Genomic DNA, 26,031 nt, shown 5'->3' on the forward strand with positions numbered 1-26,031 from the left:
AACAGGTGGGTCAACGCACAGTGAAACTGACAGACGGCACGCACAGTCAGTGTCCGGGCTGGGCTGCGCTGGGGAGACGAGGCCACTGAAGCCCCTGCCCCCAACGGTTTTTCATGTGTCTGTCTTTCCCATGCGCTCCTGGAAGAAGGGACTGTGACTTGTGCTTGGCGATAATCTCTAATATTCACTATGTCCTCTGTACCCTGTATCCTGCTACCCGTTTTATAAGGACTTTTCTATGTAATATTCTCAACAACCCTAAGGGAGGTATGACGCTCATGTTCCTGAGGAAGAAAGGGAGGCTCAGGGCAGTCGCGTGGTTTACCCACTTTTATCAGTGGGTGTCAGGCCCTAAGCCCAGGTGGTCCCATTCCTGAGCTATGTCCCTTTGCCCCCACTTGTCTGTCTTCCCAGGAGCTGCCGGGAGGATAGCCAGGAAAGACCTTAACCCCAGGCTGCTGTCACTGAGCCTTAAGGGACCAGAGATGCCCAGTAGGATGTTCATAGGTACCAGCTCCTAGAGGATCTCGTCCACGGTGGGGGGTGGCATACGTGTGGCCTGTGGGCCACACCTGCTCTTGTGTCACTACAGAGCCCACAGCCAATGTTCGAAGACAGACCACCGAACAGCCTTCAGGCGTGAAAACTCTGCTCCACTCCAACCTGAACCCTCCCTGCTTACACGTTAGCCCTTCCCAGTTCTCAGGGCCGCAGGAGACACTACTATGCCCGCATCTCTCTCACCACGGGACCTGCACGTTGTGTCGCTGGGGCTCTGATGCTGCCAGCTCCTGAGGCCAGTGCTGCCCTATTTGTTCAAACTCTGAGTGGTTCTGAAGGCAGGCCTCGCACAGCAGCTCTTGCCCCCACACCACCTCTTCAGCAGGTGGGGCCGAGCAGGCTCCTGAGCCCGGCATCGGGGCGCCGAGTCCCAGGCAAGTCAGAGCCTGGCAGAACCTCACTCCCTCAGTGTCCTCTTTGCAATGGGGCTCCCTGGCACTAAGTGTCCCCAGGGCGGTGAGAGGCCAGTTGGCGCCAGACCTCAGCTCCTTGTTGACAGGGCAGTGGTCAGAGGGTACAGGGTGAGGCTGTCTCATCAGTTACTGAGACATCAAAGGGTGACGCAGGCAGGTGGCACATGGGCAGGGTGTGAGGCAGACGGTCACAGACCAAGACGGCTTCAGGGCTGGGTACGAAGGCCCCTCCCCCTCCCGCATTCCCCCCCACCTGGTGTAGGAATAGCAGAGGGGCTTCAGGGAATCCTAACTAGGTCTGGGGTCCTTGTTCAGCCCCAGCCCCTCTCCTGGCTCGTGGTGGGACCTAATGGGCAAAGCTACCGTTTCCTGGCCTATAAACCAGGGCTCAGAAAATCTGCCCTGCCGCTCTCACAGGGCTGCTGTGAGAACCCAAGGAAAGTATGTGAAAGGGCTCCGGACACTGCCGCGTAGGATGCTACTGGGAGCAAGCGCCAGCACCAAAATGGGCTGCTGCCGCAGGCCCCGAGTGGAAGCGACAAGAGGGGACACTGACAACGATAACAGACAGCGAACACCTACAGAGCGCTTACCACGCACCAGCCTCTGCTCGCACCACCTAACCTGCCTTAACGCACCGGACCCCCTGACCTCACCCCCCACAACAGCTCGAAGGCTACTATTATCCCATTTTACAGATAAGGGATAGAGACTCGAAGTCAAGTCTAGTGGGTGGCCGGGGCAGGACGTGAGCCTCAGCAGCCCCCACGGTCTCTGATTTTAACTCCAATCCAGGGCGTTCTCTCCAATGCCCAGGGTGTGTAACACGAACAGCCACGGTATGTGGGTGAGTCCAGGACGGGTGGGAGGCCTTACCCAGCTTTCTGGCCAGCCCGAAGTCGATGAGCTTGATTCTGGTGCCGGTCTTGTTGACACACATGATGTTCTCGGGCTTGAGGTCCAGGTGCACGATGCCCTGCTTGTGGATGAACTGCACCCCCTCCGATATCTGCCTCATGTACTGGATGCACTCCCGCTCTGTCAGCTCGAAGTCCTCGTCGATGATGCGCTCGAACAGCTCGCCGCCCGACACGCTGCGAGGGCACAAGGCACACTCAGAGCACAGGACCACGGGGCCCAGGCTGGCAGGCGGGCCGGCCAGGGGCTGGCTGGGGAAGGGGCAGGGGGGCTGGGCAGGAAAGCCCGGGGTCGGAGGGGCCGGGCACTTCTGTGGCTTCCTGAGTTCCGGGCCCCTGCCCTGCTATGCCGGTCCCAGGTTCTACTGTGCGAAGAGGGCCTCTGGTTTCCTGCTGGGGGGGGACCCTGCTTGTGACCACGAAGCTGTTGGGCGACTCAGGGAAGCCTCTGGGTGATCATGAGCTGAGAGATTCAGACATAATCTCTTTGCAAAAAGGGTAACCACCAGGCAGCCTCCTTCCCCGGACGACTACAGATGTGTAAGGGCTCGTTCTTGTAACCCAGCTACGGCTTTCAGGCACAGAGAACTGAGTTTGAAATACTCACAGCACCCATAAGCATTTGTTTCACACAGCCAGAAAGAGAAAACTATCTTCAATAATAAGGAGCCTCAGCACATTTTCTAAAATTCATCAACTGTAACAACCCATGACACTTAGCTCCTCCGGCCAGGCCTACAGGATCGGTTCCTCCTGCCAGCCAGCACTCGCTCGTCTCGCCTGCTGCCTTGCCCAGGCTGGAAGTGTAGTATATCCTCCCGCCTGGACAGACTTTGGATCCTGACCCTGGCGTCCCTGGGGCCCACAGCGGGCATCTCCTACTAAGGACTGGCCTGGGGGCTACGGCATATTGCCCTTCAGCGCAAACACGTGGCCTTGCCAGCTGAGTTACACAGTCCTTTCTGTTCCCCTGTCCCAGCCTTCTGACCCGCCTTCCTTCCTTCCTGCTCCGAAAGTTTAAAGCATCTTCCTGGTGACTTTTATAGCATCCAGACATCAGTAAGCTCTTTTCTGCAATGGCCTATATGTCCACCAGCTGAACGAGGCTGGGCAGGCTTTGTTCTGGGCCCGTTCTCTTCCAAAGCTCTTCCCTCTTCTTTTTTTTTGGGGGGGAGGGGGGCTTCTCTCTTCTAATGAGAGCCATCATGAAGAAGGGAAAGAGCTGAATGTGGATCCTGCCCCTGCCTTTTACAAGCTGTGTGACCTTGGGCAAATTACTTAACCTCTCTGAGCCCACTTTCCTTATCTGTCCCTACGTCGTGGAGTTGTTAGGAGTGACAGAACTTTTGTAAAGCATCATGCCTGACATGCAGTAGGTGTTCAGCACATATTAATTACTGTTGCACAACCTGTGGTGAGTCAGGTCGATCTTGTCAGTGACAGGGGCGCAGTATGAGGCGTAGCACACCACGGCCTATGTGGGCCTCCATCACCAACACTCTCTGGGAGGGCTGAGCTGGGAAAGGTCAGTCTGTGCCAGTGGCCGCTGGGGGCGCTAGAACGGACGCTCTAGCACCAACAGAGCAGGAGGTCCCTGGGCGGCCAGCAGGTGGCGCCTCCATCCTCAAACCCTCCATTTCTATCGCTCTGCTCAAAGTCAAACTTGAATTTCCATTCTCATCTCTCCCTCGATCCTTAACTATCTCTGTGCCTCAATGTCCTCATCTGGAAGGTACAGATAAAAACAGCACCACCTCACAGGGTTGCTGTGCAGACTGAGTGAATTAATACAGGCAAAGTGCTTAGAAGAGTGCCTGACACATAGTAAGTGCTCAATACTGTTAATTACCTTTTTTTTTTTTTTTTTTTTTTTTAAAGAGCCAGTTGGGGCTCTTGTTGAAAATACAGACTCTCAATCTCCTCTCCCTGCAGATTCTGATTTAGAAAATCCTGGGAGGTCTCTGAGAATCCATATATTAAATAAGCACCCCAGGTCATTCTTAGGATTGGGCAAGCTTGGGAAATACTGGTTTACACAGGGGCCATCCCTGGGAGGACAGCTGAAATTCACTGAGAAATTCCTCTGAGAAATTACTCCTGAATTCCCCGGAGGAAATGATCTTTCCATCTCTGGGTTTCCACAGTTTTGTCTGTACTTTTTGTATCAGATCTGCCTTGGCTTAAAGTTGTTTATGAACATGTGTGGAAAAGGTCTGGCTCATCTCTAAACTTTTATTTATTTACACCTGGCAATATCTGGAACTGACAAGGTGCCCCAAAATGTATGCTTTTAAATGTAAAATATTCTGGAAAAGCAAGCAACCATTATTTGCAGTGCCCTTGGGAATGCCTGAGGTAACGAGCTGCAGAAATCCGAGCCATGGAGGTAATTACTACTCCCTTTCTAGAAGCAACCCATTCACTATAAGTTTAAATAGGTTCAAATCTATTCAAATCTATTTAATGTACTTTGAAAGCTGCTCCTGTGGTCCATTCCTAGGATGGAAAGGGTTACATAAACAGGATTAATAGTTCTATATAGGTTTCTCTTCAAAATACTCAAGACTATGGGTGGAAAGAAGCTGCCATCCACAGAGATGGGCTCATGCCAAGGGCCAAGATTGGGCCACAGGAAATGTATACTTAATAAATGAACAGTGAGTAAGTGAGTGAGTGAGTGAGTGAGTGAGTGAATACCAACTAGCAAGGCTACCTAATCCCAAGGGATCAAATTCATCCCCCCAAGTGTAGACCTTGGCCAACCCTCACTGGCAGCCAGAAGATACGGTGTTTCAGCAGACTCCATACCCAGATGCTCTACTCCTTGTCTCCTGGCAGCCAGCTGGATATTCTTTGATAAATTTTGCCAGTGGCAGCACGAAAGTGAGATGGGCAGTGGATGACCCAGTCTAAATCATACTGCTTCAGTGCTGTGGGTCCCACCACCACTTGGAAGGGCCTGAGTGCTCCCAAAGGACAAGCCGAGATTTCAGGCCAGGAGCCCGAGGGAACCTTTGTGTCTGGGCAACACTGCTATAAAATGGGGCTTATGGCTTGTCCCATCATCAGAGGTCAGAAAGGGTGAAGACACCTATTGCTTCTGATGTCTCACTGAACTGAAGGAGGGGACCCTGGAAGACATTTTCATTTTTCTACATCACCAGACCTTGTCCTTCTCTTAATCTCAGTCTCTCAATCAAACAAGGGGAACGGCAAGTTGTACCACTAAACGCCAGCCTTTGCCCTGTCGAGGCCAAGTTTGTTTAAGCTGGAAGGGAAGTACAGATGAAGAGTGAATGTGCTCCCACTTCTTTGGTTGAGCTCCTATCACGGGGCACGCTCCTTACCCCAAGTGCAGAAGAATTGTCTGGCATCTATGCCTGTCAGACTCGCTCCTGCCCACAGGGGAGGCGTGGGGAGGAGGGAGGAAAGCCAGGCCAGCTGAAGTCTTCTTACGTGTTCTCTCAACATTTTCCATCCAGCTTGCCAACTCCCAATTCCACACTAAGTATGGTGTTCTGCCCACTGGTGCTACTGCCCAGCCTTACCCAGGCTTGGCTGCCTCCTCCCCCGTCCCCGCACCCTCTCCCAAACTTGCCCAAGGCTTAACTTCTAAACATAAGACATTTCTTCACATGTCCCCACACGCCCACACTGCCTGGACCAAGCAACCTGTTCTAGAATAAATGTGAAGCGCTGAGACCACAGGGCTATCGTGAGGGTGTGATCAGTAAGGCCATAGACACGGGCTGCTCTTTACTGGAAGTGGGGAGGTAAGCTCAAATTGGGGCCGAAAACAGATTCTAAGATATGAATGCAGATTTTCTTTGAATAGCTTACAGTACCACAGAATTGTCGAATTTTAGAACCAAAAAGGGAGTCTAATCCAAGTATGTCTCTTCGTTGGAAGGATTTAATAATTACAGAATCACAGCTCAGCAGTAATAGGACCTGACTCCAGGTTTCCTGAATAGGAGGATTTTTGTTCCACAACACCCAGTTGTGTGTTAAAATGCTCACCGAATCATTTTCAGTGGGAACAAGACCACGACACAGAAAAAGTCAATGTATCATACGACTAAGCGTAAGTCCCAATTATAGAGCATTATGCCCGAATACGTGATTCCATTTAATCCCCACATTATTCATGAGGCAGCTTATATCCTCCTTTTACCGATAATAACACCAAGGACTGGCAAAGCTGAGTAGCTCGTTCAAGGCCACACGACAAGTAAGAGGAAGTGCTGGGACTGACGGAGGACTTAGCAGACTCACTTTGCACTCTAAGTCTGTGCTTTTAACCCATCCTAGCTTTTCCAGATGTATGTAAACTGGAAAGAAACACACCAAAGCGATCACAGAGGGAGGGGAGAAAATCACACCTCAAGCCTGGGGAGGCCTCACTGGCCTCACCTTCCCTAGGAAGGAAGGTGTTGAGAGAATCTTCTCCAAAGGACTAAGCTCCCTGAAGCTCAGGACGAGCCATGCAAGGGTGCCGAAGGCAGTTTCACAAGATTTCTGAACATTTCGAATGCATGCACCCTTCGACCCAGCACAGCCACACTTCGGGAACGTGTCCTACAGATGTGCACAGGCGTGAGTGAGGAGATGTACGAACAAGGTTACAAACCCCGCTCGTTTGGAAAAGCAAAGGCCTGGAAACCCTGCAACCCCTATCAAAGGAAGACGGCTCCAGGAAACTGGTTTGTGCATGCCAGCAAATCCCACGGAGCAGGGCCAATGAGGGAGCGCACCAGCCACTGAAACGTTCAGAGCCCCTCACACCACGATGAACTGCTGGACGGAGGAGCAAAAATACAGAAGAGTGGATATGAGGAACCTTGGTGTTAAGAGGTGGGAAGTATTTTTTTAAAAAGTCATATATGCTTGTATTTTCATAACGAAACTTTGGAAGGATACAAACAAAACCAATAAAAACGGTTACTGGTGTCAGCGGTGGCGGTAGAACAGGGTAGACGAGGGACGGGTTGGAATGGAACTGTTTATTGTGTATGTTCTTACATTTTTTGGTGTGACTGTACCCCACTGAAAAAAGTTCTGATGAGAAACAGGAAAGAAAACAGAAAGACACAGAGCCCTCTGCAGAGGACGCCTGGCTTACTGAGGGCAGTCTGTGCATGTGTGTGTGTGTGTGCACGCGTGCCCCGGTGTATGTGTGCGCGTGCGTGCACGCCCGCGGCTTGGGGGCCAGGCAAGTGGAGGAAAGCCTTGGCTGAAGGTCACCTGATCCATGCCCCTGCGCACGGACAAGCCAGCCCAGAGAGTACTACCCTCTGGTGGGAAGTCAAAGTACAAACAAGCACGGGATGGGGGCCTGTGGAGCACAGCACGAGACAGCAGCAAGGCTTACACCCCCACATCCCAAGCCCCCAGCCCTGGGCCCCTCTTCTTTGGAAGGCCATTCAGGAAGTTGCTCTGTCCCTCCCCTTCTCCTCCAAAGCCACCTGTAAGTCGATGCCCCTTAACGCAGCCCAGGAGCCTAGGGCTAACCTTGGCACTTTCACAGGGAGGTGGGGGTGAAAGGGGGGCAGGGGTCCTCAAAGATCTGCCAGTCCGTTATGGAAACGAGCAAGGGGCTGCAGTGGGCTGGGGGTCAGTGGGTGAGGGCCACTCCTGCGTACAGATCTGCCGTTCTGAGGGAGCACCGCCTGGCCACCGGGGCTGCGGAGGCTCCTGCTTGCCGCAGCCCTACCTGCAGTGCTCCCCATCTTGGGGCAGAGGGGCTTGGCTGTGGACAGTGGGGAAGACGCGCGGGGGGCTCCCGGACCCACAGCAAACTCACATCTCCAGGACCATGACGATGTTGGCCTTTTCTTCGAAGGCATCCACACACTGGACCAGCTTGGGGTGGTGGAGGCAGTTCATTATGCTGATCTCCTGCCGGATATTCTCCTTCTCTTTGGCGGAATACGCCTTGAAGAACTTCCCTGCCCAGATTTTTCCAGTTTTCTTTTCTACAAGTCGAAAGACCTGTCCAAATTTCCCACTGCGAATGAAAGGATGAGGAGAGAAAAGGCAAATTTAGCCAAGCTTTCCACTAAATTGGGGCTGACAAGTGATGGCCTACCGGAGAAATCTAGCCCACCTCTTTTTATAAATACAATGTTACTGGAACGCAGCCGCGCCCATGTGTGTGCATATCGCCCATGGCCGCTTTTGTGCTCCACCGAAACCTCAGCTCTCCATCATCCGGCCCTTTACTGACAACTTTGCCAGCCCTGCTCTCGATCATGAGGTGCACTTCTAACACAGACAACCCTGCGGTCCCTCACCTGGCCACCTCGGCCCGCGCCCGGCCCGCAGCCCTGCCCAGTCACCGCCCAGGCTCGCTACTCGGTCAAGGCTGTCATTTCCTGGAGCTGAGGCCTCCGTCTTGGCGGATGGACTTCGCTCTCCTTCGCCGCAGACAGACCCATGACGTCGGGTGGAGGAAGTCCTCCCCACTACGGAGAATTTCTGAGTGGCTGCCTTCCTTCTGCTTCAGTGTCCAGCACGGGTCCCCCAGAGACAGCCCAGGAAGGCCCCCGCTGTCCCCCCGCTGGAGGGAGAGGGGAGTGTGGTGTTCCCCTGACCCAGCTCCAGGGGGCAGTGGAGGCCCCTTGTATGTGACTCTGATGCGGCTGGTGTCACTCCCTTATTTCCCAGAAACCCAGTGGAAATCAAACCCAAGCCCCATCCCCTTGGCCTCCACTGTGCTCCTCCAGGGATAGTTGGTAGGAGACACACAGCCCTGGGGCTGCCGCAGGAGGGGATGGTGTGGCCGACGAGGGCTCAGGGTTGGGGTGTCCGCACTCCAGGGGAGAAATAGAGCAAACGGTGTGGACCAGGTTCATAAAGTGAGCAGTGGTGAGCAGCTGTGCCTTTCAAGGCGGTGGGCTTTACGGATGCACTAAAGCTACAATCGCCCAACAGTGAGATGGACCAGGCTTGACTGCCTCCTGCTGGTGACACAGAAGGCAGCCTCGGACAGTCCGCCCCAGGCCCCAGGGCCTTGTGAGCCCGTGCAGGGGAAGGCACAGGACAGAGGGGCTTGCTCGAGACTCTCGCGGAGCGGAGCCAGCTGCGCCAGCAGCAACTAAGAGGGCCCTGCGTGGGGATGCCCTTGTGGGGTCCTGACTGGGTCCGCACCTCCTCTTTCTGCAGGGGGTCTCGGCGTGGGAAGTTGGCAAAGGCCAGGAAAAGATGGGAAGACAAGTCATGGAATTTAATGATGGGATCTGTGCCACCCCAACCCTGGGGCCTGAAAGATGCTTCCCATTCCACTTACGAGCCTAGTCTCTCTTCGATATCATAGAAGTCAGACACTTTCTGTTCAGTGTTGACGGTCACCGTCCGGTAGTCGATCTCAGGTTCCTTCTCATCTGCAGGGTGGGGGTGGGGTGAGTGTGAGCCATCAGATTCCTCTCTCGCCCCCCTCCGCCCCTCGAGTGTACCTGAGGACAGGTGGCCAGCACTCACCATCATCTGACACTTCCACTTCGTCCTTTGGCTCTGGGGGGAGACAAGGAGGGACACAGAGGACACAGCGATTAGTAGTGAAGGCCCATCGAGAACAAAACGTGCTGGGGGCCTCATCAGACCTCAGCTTTCCCAGGTCCAAGACCACGAAGCCCAGAGCGCTGGGAATGGCCACTGGGTGGGTCAGTCTACAGTGCAACAGAGCCCTGGATACACCGGCAGGCCCTCCTTGCCCTACCAGCAGCTTCTCCACCAGCTCTCACCTCCTCCTTTCCTCTGCAACCTCACAATCCCCTAGACATACACTTCCTAACAGCGCTTCCAGGCCCTCCGACTTTCAGAACCTACCCACAACTGGGACAGCCCCTTTCTGCTCCAGCGCGAAAGTCAGCAGCTTGCCTTGCTCCTAGTATCAAATCTGTTTATCCATTTGATTAGATTACCGTACGTGGAATTCCAGCCACGTACCAGATATCTTACCAGTTATTGTGGGTATAAGACAGAACACACAGAAGGCATGATCTCTCCTTTCTCGGAGCTCACAGTTAGCGGTGGGGGGGGGGGTGGGCAGAACTACGTATACTTGCACTGCAGGTGCTCTGTCGTCAAGCTCGCAACATCACAGTACGAGCTGGATATACAAAGCAGGATGTTGATACAAAACAGGGCAACTGTAAGTCAGAGCAGTGATTCTGGGAAGAAGTAGTCCTTGAGTGGTGTCTTAAGGGAAATGCTGGAACACAGCAGGGAGGTGGGTGAGGCTACACGGCGAAAGTGGCAGGTGTTTAAGAGGTATGGCAAGAAAGGGGCCTAGCCGCCCACGCCGGCTGCTCACAAGGATGTGTCAGAAGTGAACGGGGGGGCTGAGGGGCATGAGGGGACAGGCAGGGTCCATCAGAACGCAGCCACGTCAGAGCTCCAGGCTTTCCTTGCCTGCACATAGCTTTGTCCCTATGGAGCCACTATGGCTTCTGGACCCTGGCTGAATGCCTTTCCTTTCTGGGTCCCAGTTTCCTCATCGGTAACAAGAGGGAGCTGTATTTGTAGGTGATTTCTAGTGTCCTTGGCCAGCTCTAGATGCCATGCTTTGGGATGTGCTTTGTGCTCCTCAGTCATGACGTGGGCTGTGTTCCCCTGACAGATGGAGACAGGCAGGTCTTCTGAGGAGACGGAACAAAGACACGAGAGAAGTCAGCGAGAGAGGACAGAGATTTTACAAGGGCGCGCGCGCGCGTGTGTGTGTGTGTGAGAGAGAGAGAGAGAGAGAGAGAGAGAATAAGACTTGGGGGAAAGGGTGTAACAAGGGACAGCACATGGATGAATCTCCAAGGAGCAAGAGAGGCTGCAATTTGTTTAGAGTCCTTTTTTTTTTTTTTTTTAAAGATTTTATTTATTTGAGAGAGAGCATGAGCAGGGCGGAGGGCAGAGGGAGAGGGAGAAGCAGACTCCCCGCTGCCCAGGGAGCCTGACTCAGGGATCCCAGGACCCTGAGCTTAACGGACTGAGCCACCCAGGCGCCCCGTGTTTAGAGTCCTTAAAATGCTGTTGAGGAAACGAAAAACAAACATAAGTGGGATGGGGCGGAATATTTTGTCACAGGAAGGCAAAGGCCCTGGAACAATAAAAAGGGTAAGAGAGACGGGAATTCTCTGATTAGGGGTAGGGTTTCACCGAGAGCGCCAGGACATGAGCCTAACCGACCAACTCTTCTAAATCACACGCTTCAGAGTGCAGAGTGACCTTGCCAATTCACAGATCATGAGAATGCCACTGGGAGCAACACCTGGAAGGCAGCAATGGAGTCACATTTCAGGGGGACATTAATTATTCAACCTTTTGGGGTAACAGGCTCTAGGACATCTAGTTAGAACCCAAGCGTGGAAACCTAGTTCCCAGCCAGTAGGCCAACAGAATGCTGCCATGGTGGGGGTAGGGATGTGCCCTGGCCACAAACAAGTATTATTTCTCTGCCCTCAGCAGAGCCCGGGGTCGTCTGCGGCTGGAATGAGGGCCGCAGGCACTTAGAGAGTGGCAGCAGGGCTGCTGGGGCATGGAAAGCCACCGAAAGGAAGAGCTGCGTGTGAGGGTGAGCAGACAGTCGGGCCTCTCTGGCTGGGGGAAAAGCCTGAAGCAGAGATTTTGTTGTTTTAGAGGGGAGGCAGGGGACAGGGAGAGAGAGAATCTCAAGCAGGCCCCACGATCAGCACAGAACCCCACGTGGGGCTTGATCTCAGGACCCTGAGATCAAGACCTGAGCTGAAATCAAGAGTCGGACGCCCAACTGAATGAGACACCCAGGCACCCCAGATACGGCTTTCTAACAATCGCAACGGCTAAGGGTGAGATGAAGGTTAGACCTTTATCAACTAATCCATGCCGCAACGTGAGAGAACGATCTCGTGTATGCCTCACGCAGGAGGACGGCTGGAGGGGTACGGAACTTGCGTCTGAAGGCGCACCATGAGAACGACAGATGGGGTCAGCAGGTGTGTAGGGCAGTTTTGACAACGGCCCTTCAGACGGGGCTTTAGGGGAAGCAAGGGGCTCAAGTCCGTCACAAAGGATGCTGTCACTGGCTGGGCCCTGGAGACAAAATACTAGCAACAATAGCAACCTTTACTGTGGGGGAGGCCCAGCGTCCTGGCCCACGGTGCCCCCATCTGAGAGAGGGTTCACCCGATGAGGCGTCCCCTTTTCTTTTTGTTCCCATGCCACTCATCTTGGTGTGGAATGAGCAGCGGGACGAGAGAGAAAGAAGGCAGGCTCTCTAGGCCTGGTATCTTTAGGAGGAACTGTCTGGATTTCCCTAGTGAGGGGGTACCAGCCGTGGGCCGTCCAATGGCCTGGCACCCGGGGCATCTTGCAGGCAGCCCTGTAGGAGGCATGCAGTTCTAGAACTGGTCTCTCCCACTCACTGCACACCAGTTAGAAGTTACAGAGCTGGCCTCCTGCTCGGCTCTCACTGCACACTCTGCATCCAGCCCTCACCTCTGCCTATCTCCCTTGGCAATTAAGGTGCAGAAGGTTCTCCTGATGCTACGGTTGTGGGGACTGAGATCATTCTCAGGGAAGTCACGGCCCTCTTTCTGGCTCACTGTTACCCACGACTTTTCTTCTGTTTGAAACAGACCAAGACTCCAGGCTGAGAGGTTTCCCTTCTTCCTTTTCCTTGTCGTGTGGCCTCCGTTCTGCTTGGAGGGGATGTAGCCACCAGGAGAGGGGCAGGGCAGGAGTTGGGGAAAGGCCACAGTTGGGTCAGCCACGCCCTCAAGGATAAAGGGCAGTAGTAATGGGAGGGGTGACGACTTGGTTTCCATCTTTCCACCACAGAAGGAGCTGAAGTACAGCAGGAGGGACTTCGACAAGACATTTCAAAAACCTTCTACTCAGAAAGAGCTAGGACATCCACGAGCTAAGTACAAGAACTGCTCGGACGGTGCTTCTAAACTATTTCTGCAAACAGGTAAGTAGTGCTGCAAACAGGACCAGCTGAGCCCTTGGGACCCTCACGCGGCACACCTTAGGCAGCCCCCCGGACGGAGCTCTCCGCGGCGCAGGGCTGTCGCATGCCCAGTGGGCACTAGAGGGCACCCCAGCCCCAGAGAGGCTGTAGCCCTGGCCAGGGTGAGCAGCCCCTGGAGGCTGATCTCTAGCCCTGGGGCCCCACATCTCTAACTGCCCTCAGGCTTGTGAGGAAGCCCTAACTCTGCAAGAAGCCTTTCTCCCAGCTGTTTTGCTCACAACTATGTATTCTAGAACAAGTTAGGATTAGGAGCAAGGATGGAGTGGACTGCAGAGTCTGAGCAGGGGTAGGGTGCGGCAGAGATGCTGGCCTGGCTGGGAAGGGAGAGATGGGTGTATTGGGGCAGTGGCTCTGTTTACCCAGGTTTGGGGAGACCGGGAGGGGAGCTAGCTGGGTTAGGGATTCTAGCGTGAGGGGTGGCTCTGGCATAAGGAGGCCAAAGACGCAGGGTGAGAACACCCGTGCTTTGTCCCGTACCACCCGGAACAGTGCCAGAACACAGGAGGGGCCCAGGATACACTGGGGGAATGAATGTAGGGGGAGGGTCAGGGTGCTTAGCAGGGACAGAATGGGGAGGTCAGGATGAAGCGGAAAACCCAGGTTGCTAAGGCTCAGGCAGGAGGGGTACCGGTGGCAGTGGGGAAGGTGGGAGCCGACATCAGCTGGGCTAATGGGAGGGAGGGAGGGTTCTTTGGCACTGGCGTGTTGATGACCACCACAGACCACTGGCTCCACAGAGCGGGGCCACCATAAGCCCCCTCTCACCCCTCCTCTACGCATGCGTGCACACGTGCAGTTCACACATGCGTGCATACACGCCCCACTTCTCAGCGAGCCATTTCCCTTTTAAAGTAGAGACAGATGACCTCCTCAGGTTATAACTAACAAGCATCTGACCAGTCCACAGGGGGCTTCACTTGGAACCCCCACCTCCCTCCACCCACCCTCCTACCCCCTCCATCCTCTGCCCCTCAGGCCCAATGCTCAACAACTCTTCTGCCCTTCCCTCCTCCCCGGTAGTCCAGCTGGGCCTGGAGGTGGGAGCAGCATCCAGTCTGGAAGCCCTGGGTGGCCTGGAGCCCTCCTTGGCTTGTAGGCTATTTTTGCATTTCCTTTCGTTTGCTCCCAGCCAGGAGCGGCCCGGCCCTAGGAGGGGAGTCTGAGGACCGCAGCTGGGCTCTGGCTTGGCCTCAGGGAGGAAGGGAAAGGCCACCTGCCCAAAGCCCAGTGGTCCTAGCCCCTGGTCCCCACAGACTCCCCCTGCAGCCCCGGGAGCTGCTGTCCTGGCCTCCTAGGAGCCACCCCTTACAGCTCCCGTGGCCTCCGGTCCTCAGCATGGGGTTTATCAGGGACTCTGCAGTTTCTCCGAGTTTCCTCCATAGAGGACCTGGAAGCTTTCCTTTCCAGATAAGGAACACCTTCTCACTGCCATGTTATCTCTTTCCTTCTCACTTTTCAAGAGGTGGGGAGTGCTCTTCTTAAACAAAGCAATATGCTAGAAACATAATTGAGTGCCCGTCCTGGCGCCCCCACTGCCCCACGCTAACCTGCCAACTCCCCACTCTGCTCATTTCAAAGGGGAGTCAAAGGGCAGCGGATGGTAGTTTTGTTACCCGGTTTCCCCAGCAGACATTTGTAAACAGCTAGGGGGCAGGAGCCCAGGAGTCCAGGACAGCTGCGTGGGGGCCCAGCAGGGCTGTCCCAGGGGCTGGGATCCACGCCTCCACTCCTCCCACGTTCCAGGGCTCGCCAGATAAAGGCTCCCAAGACAGGGCCGCACTCACAACATTGTAAATCTGGTGTGTTTTCCACTGGCATCCTCCAATTTCTTTGTGGAGCCCTCATTTAATATGAAAGTCAAGTTTTAGTATCTATTTTATATCTATTTTTTTTCACCAAAAAAGGGCATCAAACCGTAATGGCTATTCCGTACTCATCATGCCTCTGGCCCTGTGGTGATTTCAGACTTTACTCTCCCCTCTCCTCTCTGCCTTGCACCCTGAAGCTCTCCCTCTCCTGGTGCCCTTTCCCTTGGTGTCCCTCCTCCCCACCCCCAACCTCTTCTCCACCTTGAATTCATGGTTCTCTTCACGTCAAACTTCCTGAAAAAATATTCCACACTCTTGGCCTTTCCTTCTCCCACTTATTCCTTAACCCTGGGGCAACCATTTTCCACCCTGTGGAAACGCTCTGCACTTTGCTCTCAAAGATGACTGCGTCTCAAAGGGCTAAATCCATGAGTCCTCATCTCTTTCTGTATTTGGTGCTGGCTTTTGTTCACTGAGCCCTCTCTGCAACTCACTCCTCTGTGTTTCTTCAACATGGCTCCAGCTTCTCTTGGTGCTCTGCTCTCCCCCTCGTCCTTCCTTCTGGTCCTGCAGGCTCCTTCGTTTCGGTGTATCTGCATTGACTTTCCTACCACTCTCTTCGTGACCTCATTGATGCCCATGGCTTCAATTATCAATTAAACAGGTTTCCCAAATCTGTAGCTCTAACCTAAACCTTCTCCTGAGTTCTAGATCAATTGGTCAGTAGTCTGAAGACGCTTGGGTAGCCCTTGGTCACCACAATTACACAGGACTGAGACCAGAATGTGTGTCTTCTGTGGGACTTCCCGCTGCCTAACCTCCAAGTCCCTGGGAGGCAGGTCCCAAAGGAGTACAGGCTTCAGGTCAGATAGCTTGCCACGTACATTACATGCTCTGAGATCTTGGGCAAGTAGCTTCACCCCTGTAAGCCTCATTCTCCTATCTGTAAAATGGGGGTAATAATGGCGGCTACTTCACTGAGTTAGATGCATGAACTGATGCATGTAAAGTGCTTAACACGCTGTTAGCCTACAGCAAGTGCTTGAGATATGTTAGCCACCAAGAACTGTCATAATAAATGGCTTTTCAATTTGTGTTCAGGGCGCCTGGGTGGCTCAGTCAGTTAAGCGTCTGCCTTCAGCTCAGGCCCTGATCCCAGGGTCCTGGGATTGAGCCCCATGTGTCAGGCTCCCTGCTCAGCGGGGAACCAGCTTCTCCCTCTCTCTGTCCCTCCTTCTCCTCATGTTCTCTCTCATGTGCATTCTCTAGCTCTCAAATAAATAAATTCTTTAAATCTTTAAAAAAAAAAAAAAAAGCAGTGGATTTAAAAAAAAAAAAGCAACCCAGAAAATCTGTGTTCAGCCAGGGATTGGGAATCATCCTGAGCTCCTCATTTTTCCTTCAACTCTACCCAAAAAGTCACTGAGCATGCTCAGTTCTACCTGCTGAGGCCTTCGTTCATGCCCTTCCGCCCCTCACCCGGACCCCACCACAGAGGCCCCGCCGGGATCTCACCGACTCCGGTGCCATCCCCTCCCCACTTGGGCGCTTCGCAAACTGTCACACGCAGCTGAATCCAGGGGGGCAGAGCATGTGGAACTGAGGGTTTGGAAGAAACCAGGGGTGTGGAGCGGCTGAGAGTGCATTTCCAGCAAGTGCTGGGGTCCCAAGACTGCTGGTCCAGACCACACTCTGGGTAGCAAAGCTCCACTCTTCCTCTAATTCTCTTTCTAAAAAAACTGGTATGATCATATCAATCCCCTGCCTGGAAATCTCTGATGAACTTCACCATGTTACCTAAACTGCCCTTCAGGGTTGCTTCCTCCTGTTCTGTCTCACACAGCATATGCCCTGGCCACACACAAGCTTCTCAAAATGCCATGCACTTCCTTCACTTTGCACCTTCGCTCATGCTGCTTCCTCTCCTTATCTTCCCCGCCTCTTGGAAGCCCATTCCTTTTTCCAAGACTCCGCATAAGTGTCACCTCCTCTAGGAAGCCTTCCTCCACCTTCATGGCAAACTTATTCATGCTTTCTGCTGTGTCTCCTCCTCCGTTTACACCACTATAAATGCATATATCCCATCTCATTATAGTTACTGTCTACATGGCTGTCCTTCTATTAGATTTAAGCCCGTTGTCTAATCTGTCTTTGTGTCCCAAGAACTTGACACTGAGTGGACAGTGAGATAGGAGTGCAAGAGAAGGAGGGAGGTGGGTGCAGGGGGACACTGAAACTTAGGTCCACTCCAGCTCCTGCTTTCTAGGACTGCGCTCCTGATTAACACACCACCGCCCCCTGGTGGCAGTGTACCAAAATTGCTGGTTCAATGTCTTCGGAAAGGTCATGGGTACTTCTTTTAAAGTAAGGATCGGCATCACCACCCTGGAAATCAAGATCCCTAAAGACTCTGCCAACTATCACTGACGTCTTCTCAGTCCTCAGTACCCCTCTCAGTACAGGTTTCTACATACACAAGGTAAGCCATGCACACATATTTCAAGCCAGTGATAAACTGAAGGCAGCCTACCCTCCGGTTTCTCTCCCACTGCTGTGAGTTCAGACTCCTGGCTCGGCTCACTGGTTCCATACACGTTGATTGCGCGCACACGGAACTTATACTCTCGGTCAGACAGCAGGTCCTGGACGTTAAAAGAGGTGCTGCGGCACGTGGCTAGTTCCTTCCACGTTTTGTCCACCAAGTCCCAGATCTCAACGCTGTAGGACTGCACAGCACTGCCACCATCATAGGAGGAGCCATACCAGGACAGGGTCAACGAGGAACTCCGGATGTCAGAGGCGCAAGGCGTGCCGGCTGGGGGGTCTGGCTTGTCTGGGGACAGAGAAGCACAACATCACCCACGTCTTCAGAATTGCAGGGAAAGAACGTTTCTGAATTAGCGTTGTCTTGGAGGAGAAGCCCAGAGAACCTGAGCTGACACCCCTGGTCCTGGCTCTCCTCTCCTCACCATGGTCACACTAAGCACAAACACACCGACACAGAAAGCTCCACAAGTACCTATTTGCTCGAAAAAAACCCTCTTTTTTTGGCTAGTTTTCCAACCTACAAGTCATGATTTCCTGTACTTTGCCTCAGTCCTAAACATATTTCTCTGAGTAAACAGATCTAGGAAGCTGCCCAGAAGGCGTGGACTGCTTCCCATCAAAAATATGTTTTGAGAGAGAATTTAATGTGTGCATGTGTGTCTGTCAGGCCCTAGGTCAGTGGCCTGTGACATAATGAGGGTCAGTCTCCACTTTCTCTGGGACTCGGGAAACGCCTGCCCATGGACAGGCAGAACAGCACAGTGAGCTCTGAAGTCAGACAGATCTGGGTTTGAACACGGCTCTGTCTCCATTCACTACTTGTTAACCTCTCTGTGCCTCAGTTTCCTTGTCTGTAAGCCATGTGGATAATAATAGCAATTGGACCACAAGGCTGTTGTGAGAGTTCCTGGAAAAGTGGCTGGTGTGTATAGACATTGCTATCACTATTGTAGGAGTTTATTTCTTACTTTATAACATGTAAAACGTTACTTCTACCCTCTCTCTTTTATCCTCATAGGACCAGGATAAAACGAGAAACAGTTTCGAAAGCAAACTGCAGTAGCAAATCACAACCATGCCTGACTAAGGGCTGGAAAATGAGCAGAGGACACGAGCAAGAAGCAGCCCCTTTGGCTGGCTGCCTTCCCGTTCAGGCCAGTAACGCAGCCAGCGTCAAGGCAAATCACGCCAGCCTATACTTTAGGGAGGCGATCGAGTTTTGCTGATTTTGATGGTCGCTCCTTTGAACAAAATTCTCCTGTTTTTTAGATTTCACTTTTATAGGTGGTTGATTAAGCTACAGATACCAGTATTCGGTAACCCCCATCTCCCAGCCCCCCCCACAAGGCAGTCTGAGGTGTAGAGTTCCCCAAACCAGCAATTAAAACCATGCTTTCCATGCTCTGTCATTTTATAAGCTATGTGACCTCGAGCAAATTCCTTAACTTCCAAGTTTCCAAACTTCCAGTTCATCTTTTTTATTTGGACAATTGTGCTAATACGTTATCTACCTTGTAGGAGTTTTGTAAACACCCAAGGCAGCAAACCCAGGGAAAGTACTGCACTTCTACTCTCCCTCCCTTCAACAAGGTGGGAAAGCCAAAGAGAATTCTTGCAAATGACTTTGTGCATACAGGGGAGAAAAAAACATTCTGTTGGCATGTGTACGTGTATATACACATATACGTGTCCATTCTCGCCCCTCCCCCAGGCCCCGCGGCTTCCCCATCTCGGCTGAGGATGCCTTGCCCAGAGACGGCCCAGCCTGGGCCCTGCGTGGAGTGGCTCTGGGATTGTGACAGAGCTACTCCCCGCCACTTGCAGTCACTCTGGAGACCTCCTGTGAGGGAACCACTTTCACTGGTTGTTTAAAGTGTTCTCTTAGAAAAACTATTTGTTCTGAAAGATGTATTGGTCTTCTTAGAAATATTTCTGGTGTTGGCTAAGATGTTTATTACTCTCAACTCTTGTAGAGGCAAGTGCTTCAAGTCCTCTCAAGACCCGGCTAAGGAAGTTAAAAAAGCCCAAAGAGGGATGAAAGACAGACTCACTGCTTCCCCCGAAAAAAAACTGCCTGGGAAGTGTCTCGTTGGACACGTTTCGAGTCATGTAGGTTTGTAGGTTTATGCGACAAATGTAGATACACTCCACTGACTGATTTTCTCCCCTCTGTGTTGGTGAAGCAAAGGTTGAGAAATGGGTATTGCAAAAGAGGTACTATTTGTACCCTACCCTGTTCCAGATGTCTCTTGGCTGAAAGGGTCAGAAAGACTGACATAGGATATATGTCGCCCCCTGCAGCACAAGAGAAGATGCAAAATTTGGGGAGGGGGACTTTATCCCAAGAGAAGCTACAATGCTTTCAGGGCATTTGGTTCCAAATTAAGGAGTTCGGACAAGGCTCAAGTCTGAAGTCTAGGGGACTGGAAGCGCCCACCCCCGTGCCTGACCTTAGGGCCATGGGCTTGTGCCTGGTGCTTTCTGTTCTCTTCAACTGACAAGAGCCTCACATAGAGGCTGCATCAGCCAGGGACTGAAACCCTCAACAAACGTCCTCAGAACAGAGGGCCTGTGAGGCTCCCCTCCACACTAAAGACACGGAGGCACTCTGGCTGGGACGGGGACCCTGGGCATGGTCCGGTGAAGGCAAAGCGGGCTCAGTGTCTAGAGCCCTAAGCTCCACGCTGCCCTGGAATTCTCCCATGGCTCCCTGGAGACTTGACTAACAGAATGGGAAACGCTGAGTCTAAGGGAAAAGTCTCCCATGGCAGGATTTTCCCTTCAGTCCCGGGGAAATGGAGGCTCTCCTCTCTACTACCTCTCACTGGAGTAACCGCCCGGGTGGTCTCGTGTGCCCATGGCCGTGCCCAACCCCACCTGGACCTCCCTTCACTGTGCCTCAGCAGCCACTCGCAGCCTTTAGAGAAGGGCAGGGGTGTGAGACCCCCCCCCCCCCATCCCCATGGTCATCTGCCTGGATAATCTGGCCCTTGAAAGCTAAGGCACTTTGCTTGCTAAGAATACCCAGCGAGCCAGTGGCAGAGCCAAAAGGAGACTCCGAAACATCTCCCGAGCCTTGTTCCAGGGGCCTGCTTTTTTATGGGCTATCCAGCAGAGTAAGATCTAGAAGCATCTCGCTTCAACCCACGCCAAGCATCACAAAGGGAAATCTCCTGCCCTTAAAAATCAGGAGTTCAAACTCAGATAGTAGTTGGGGATTACTGGGTATTTGGAGATTCTCTCCACTTTGTTTTTCTCCTTTAAAGATATGCAAAGTGACCTGTTTTTCTCCTGCCGGACAAGTTACTGGAAGGAATGCATCTGGGTTAGCTGCTCTCTGGGGCCCCTCCCGCTCCCCCCTAAGGCAGAGCTGAAAGGGCAGGCGTCTGTGGAAGCTCTCAGAACACACAGACTCCTGAGCTGCCTTTTAAAACATAAGCATTTAAAATAGTTAACCATCACTCATTCAAACTAACTGAGGGAAAGGCTACTTTTTATTACCGTTTTAAAAATAGGAGTCATAGCCTAGATGAAAAAAAAATGGTATTTTAAAGGACAGATGAGAAGTTTACTGCTAACCAGTAGAAGTCGTGTTACATCGGCCTTATTTAGCGGGCCTGCAAACGGATGCTTCCCACGTGCTTGAAAACTGTCTGGAACAGCCCAAACAATTCCCGTTTCATCCCATTTACGTTTGACGTCTACTTAATAAGCCCTGATCAGATACGGCACAGACGCCCCAAGAGACACGCAGGTAAATCTGGGCCTAATCCAGGTTTACTCTGGACTAATGCTAAATCCCTGGGCTCTGAATGAAAGTGGCCTTGCCGGATCCATCAATGCGAGTCCTCATTTTATTGAGCAATTCTATTCTTAGCTCTGGGAGGGGGAGGCAGACAGAAAGCCCGTTCCCCTCCATTCCATTCCCCTCCCAGGACGGCATTTAACATGCTGCTCCTGCCAGCTGGCGGGCAGCCACGCCAATGGCCCTGTCAGCACTGGCTGAGGAGAATAAGAAACGAAACCATAAAAGGCCAGAACCGCAGCCCCGAGGTGGTGCTGGGGGAGGGGAGCGTGTGGCACCAGGGAGCCAGCCAGAGCGGGGGCAGGGGCGCTGGTCACAGAAAAGCAGTTAAAGGAGGTGACCCCCAGGTTCCCCAAGCTGAGGCAGCTAAGACAACACCAAGGAAAACTGGAAACCAACGCGTGCTGATGGGGGTGGGGGTGGGGCCAAATCAATACTTCGGGTACAGATCTAAGTGTGCAGGCAAACTGGGTCACTAGCACCAATGCCCCAAGCCCCCAAATGCTCTTGACTCCTGAGGGGCAAGTCATTGAAATGAACATCTGGAGTCACCAAAGAGAGAAAGAGTGAGAAAAAGGTGTCTCCTGTCTTTTTAGAGATGAGAAATCTATTCCCTGACCCCTTAACACACTGGCCTTCCCAGATTTAAAAGTCCTGATTTAAAGCACCAAAGCAAGGCGATCAAATCAGGAACCGTCAGGCCACAGGCCGTCACACACACAGCCTCTGCCGGCCCACAGATGCGCAGACACACGGCCTGCTGCCCATCGGCCCGCTCCTTCATCTGCTGTTCCTCTGCTGTCCTGCGCACCTGCCATGTCAGGGCTCAAGGACAACGTGAGGCCAGTGAGGAAGGTATTCTGACACTGCAGGAGAGAGCCCATCGGGGCATGAAAAACAGTGGCTGGGGTGGAGAGGGAAAAATGAACTTGAAAATCAGTCTGGAGAGAGGCGCAACTCCAGACGGGGCTGCAGGAGGTGAGAAAAAGGAGTGGCTGTAGGATCGGGAGGTCACGGTGACCTGAGAAGGGTGGTCCCAGCAGACTAATGGGGGTGGGAGGAAGGCCGCAGGGAGGTGAGGAAGGAGACTCAAAGTGGAGACTGGCCCCTCCAGGGGCCGTGGCTGTGAAGACGGCGAGAGAGAGAGATGGCGGGGCGGCCAGGGCGCCGGGGCGAGACAGGACATTGCAGGCGTACACGCTCCTGTGTGTTTGGCTGGGATGGGCCAAGTAGAGGAGAAGGTGAAGATGAGAGAGAAGGGGACAGAAGTACACAGACACATGTTGGTGCGGGGCAGGAAGCGGTGCGAGTTCACGCCTGCTGCCTCCTATTTCTCAGGGAAGCCAGGGGCCAGGGCCTGCAGGGTGATAAGTGATGGCGGAGAATCTGGGAGAACACTGAGCTGACTGGTGCCTCCACCTGGACACCGGCAGAGTCCGGCGCTGAGTCTGCGGGTCGTGATCTTTTTCCCGCGGTGCCCCCAGAGCCAGGCGCAGGAGCAGTGCCGTGGAAGGCAGCACCACCCGAGGGCGAGGGCCAGGACTGGCAAGGGGACTGAGTGGCGGGGGAGCGGGGAGGGCGTGGACCGGAGGGACAGAGAGTGAAGGTGCCGGAGGAATGGGTCTGGAGCAGTGCGGCTCAGGGTTTCCGAAGGCTAGAAAGAGAGAAGCCAGGAGGGGATTCCTAAGAACAGGAAAACACTGTGGGTGTGGGGCAGGGTCTGGGCTTCTCCAGGAGCATGAAGCCCAGCAAGAGAGTGGGGGCAGGTAGGGGGAACACAGGAGCACGCGAGGCTGTGGGCAGGATGCCGAAGAAGTAGGCCCCAGGGAGATAAAGCCCCAATGCCCACCATCCTGCTGGGTGCCTCTGCCTCCCTTGTCCTCTGACCCCCAGGCCACCGCGTTCCCACACTCACCCACAACGGTGAGGTTGACCTGGGCCTGCCTGCTGCCCAGCTTGTTCTCCACCAGCAGAGTGTAGCAGCCGCAGTGCTCCTGGCGTGCGGCCAGGATGGTGAGCCTGCTGCCGTTCTCACTGTTCTCCACCTTGATGTGCTCGCTCTCCTGGATCTGGGGGCACAGAGTGGGGCAGGCGCTGGAGACTTGGGCCAGGAAAGGAAAAGGGCTCCGACCCCCACTCCCCACCCTCAGGGAGAGCCGCTGGACAAGCTGCATGGGGCTCCATCTTGTCCGGACTCTGGGCTTCCCCTTCAGGCCCCGCCTCTCCTGCATCCAAAGCCAAGTCTCCCTGAGGTGGTCCAGATCCGGGGTGAGCCGGGAGGGTGCCGAGCAGGGTCCGGCAGATGAACCATGTCTGCACTTGCTGCCTCAGACCAGAGCTGAGGAAGGTCCCATATCTCCACGGCTTTGGGAGGGACGGCAGGAGAACATGTCTGAGCAGAGCCACCTACAAAGGCCACCCCAGTGTGTTCTGACCTCTTCTGTGCTAATCCTGGAGCCACTAGCCACATGTGGCTACTTAGATTTTAATTAATTAAGTGGAAATAGCCCAAATGTCCATCAACTGATGAACGGATAAACCAACTGTGGCCTATCCAGACAACAGAATATTATTCGGCCATAAGAAGGAATGAACCCCTGATTTATGCCACAACATGGATACGCTAAGTAAAACAAGCCAGATGCAAAAGAATACATACTATATGGTTCCATTTATATGAAATGCCCCAAATAGGCAAATCCATAGAGATAGAAAGTAAGTTAGTGGTTGCCAGGGCCTGAGGGAAAGGGAGGAATGGCTGCTAATGGGTCCAGGGTTTCTTTCTTGGGTGATGGAAATGTTCCAGAATTAGATCATTGTTATGGGTGCACAACTGGTGAATATATTGAAAACCACTGAATCGTACACTTTAAAAGGTCAAATTTCATGTCGTCTGAATGTTATGGTGTACATAACAAAGCTGCTATAATGATTTTTAATTAATTACAATTTAAAAGTCTGTTCCTCAGTTGCACTAGTCACACTTCAAATGCTCAACAGCCACATCTGGTGGTGGCTACCATATTGGATCACGGATACAGAACATATCCGTCACTAGAGAAAGTTCTTTTGTCCCCAGGGGGCACCTGGCCAAATGTCTCTGAAAAGGAAGAGACTGCATCTTCCTTCAGATACCACCAGGCCAGACAGAGCACAGAGCAAGCACCCTTTGGGATGATAAGGCAGGCTTCTCAGCCTCATCTTTTGAGACCAGCCCTCCGTTCCTCTCTGGTACTAGCCTCCCATCTCTGGGCCTTAGGACAATTTGAATGGTTTGGAAATAGAGCACCAGAGAACTCAGAAGAAATCTTCACATCCTCTGGAAAGTTACAGACTCAGTGCCAGCCACTGTCTGGGACCTTTGTCGATCACACAGAAGGGGCACATGCTACCAATATGGGCTCAGTGGAACGGATGGGCTCCCCATGTCTCTTTAAGCTGGTTGTTCAGAAATTCAGACATTCCTTTCATAGGACTATTATTAGAAATCGTATATTTCTGGGCCAGTAAGCCAAGGTTCTATTTAACATACAATTTATCTATCCAAAAACTTGAGTTCACTTTTATCCCTTCAGCACGTGGTAAGTTAAAGTTGTTACCACAGATAGGGTTCAGTGGGCTAGCCCAGAATCACAGAAGGCTCATGGGGTCTGAGAGGTCCTTTGGGTCACTGGTTTGATTTTCCCGACTCTGAGCAGAATTCTAGACTAAAACATCAAAATCAGGTAGGGGGGGCATGGGTGGTTTCCTTTTTTACCTTCATACTTTTCTGTCACACAAATGGTCTGGAAAGCCGGTATTAATGATAGATTCAGAAGAAAAGGTCATTAAGAACTCAGACGTGGTGGGTGGGGACAGGTGGGGGAGGGGCCCTCCCATGTCTAAGGCCCCCGCTGATCAAGGGATGCTCCCACCCTCACAGCATTTCTCATCCCTTTTGGCCCAGGGGCCGGGAGGATTGTTCTCGGGCCACTCCCCCCCTCACTGACCTGCTTTCGGAACTTCATCCAAGTACAGGTGATGGGCTGGGTGCCTGCCACTTTACCAAACAGTTCTACGGACTCTCCTGCGCGTACCTTCTGGTCCTCGGGAAACTGGATGATCTGGGGGGGCATGACTGGGAGAGGACAAGTAACAAAGTGAGCAATGGGGAGGGAGCCTCAGACAGACTGATCTCACTCAGTGCTGCTGTCCACACTGGTCTGTTCCTCTTTCGCCTTCTAGAGCCTTCAGGATAACACCGAGGACAGCAGCCGTTGCTCCAGAATGTCTGAACTGATGGGCCTGCTAGGTTTGTTCATGTCTTTATTTTGATTGTTCAGAAATGGCCCACGCAATTTACATGGCACAATCCTCCATGTGTCCATTGCTCTGGAATTTGCATCTTACCCTAAATTTTTGAATCTATCGGATAACTCCTTTATTAACTAAGCAGCACCCTGCCTTTGAACCGTCAGGTAACCCTGGCTGACAGGCTCAATAGGGTTCACGTCCTCACGTCTTTCTGTAGGAAACAGACAAGGCTCTATATGACAAGGACATACAGAACAGAGCATTAAGACAGCATAGAGTGGATCACCTCCTTTAATGGCAGCATGGAGGGCAGAGGGTTAGGGAGAATTTCCCAGAAGGGATGGGAAAGTCACTAGTACTGTATGATGCCATATGACGTTCCTATAGCTAGGGACACTACAGGGGAAGCAGGAGAAAAGACAAGTAGTGAGAGAGGGTAGGGGACCAGGCTGTGCAGCGGCTCTTGGGGAAAATTTGGCCTGAAAAATGCAGAGCTTGACTCTGGGAGGGGCAGTGGTGGTCTCCTGGGACCTGATGCCAGTGCTCAGTCTAGCCGGGCAAAGGAAAAACCCCTCACGGCAGATGACTCTCACCCCCAAATGCTGCTGGTGAAAATTACCTGCCTTCGGAGGTGTCTTGGGGGCGGGTTTCTTTTTCACAGTTGCATCACCTGAAACAAAGACGT

The 26,031-nt window shown here is 52.9% G+C and overlaps 1 protein-coding gene across 1 annotated transcript in view; it reads right to left on the bottom strand.

The window, feature by feature from the left end:
* MYLK (myosin light chain kinase) overlaps nucleotides 1–26,031 on the bottom strand; it is a 129,444-nt gene that overhangs the window by 23,012 nt on the left and 80,401 nt on the right. Inside the window, exons 19-26 of the mRNA XM_040621726.1 lie at nucleotides 25,966–26,016; nucleotides 25,043–25,170; nucleotides 22,969–23,122; nucleotides 17,232–17,534; nucleotides 9,371–9,403; nucleotides 9,180–9,273; nucleotides 7,695–7,898; nucleotides 1,851–2,068 (exon numbers count right to left, since the gene is read on the bottom strand). Coding sequence (XP_040477660.1) covers nucleotides 1,851–2,068; nucleotides 7,695–7,898; nucleotides 9,180–9,273; nucleotides 9,371–9,403; nucleotides 17,232–17,534; nucleotides 22,969–23,122; nucleotides 25,043–25,170; nucleotides 25,966–26,016 — 1,185 coding nt within the window. The remainder of the gene's footprint in view (nucleotides 1–1,850; nucleotides 2,069–7,694; nucleotides 7,899–9,179; nucleotides 9,274–9,370; nucleotides 9,404–17,231; nucleotides 17,535–22,968; nucleotides 23,123–25,042; nucleotides 25,171–25,965; nucleotides 26,017–26,031) is intronic.

Source organism: Ursus maritimus, unplaced genomic scaffold (assembly GCF_017311325.1).
Source record: "Ursus maritimus isolate PB19 unplaced genomic scaffold, ASM1731132v1 scaffold_4, whole genome shotgun sequence".
Classification (NCBI taxonomy): domain Eukaryota; kingdom Metazoa; phylum Chordata; class Mammalia; order Carnivora; family Ursidae; genus Ursus; species Ursus maritimus.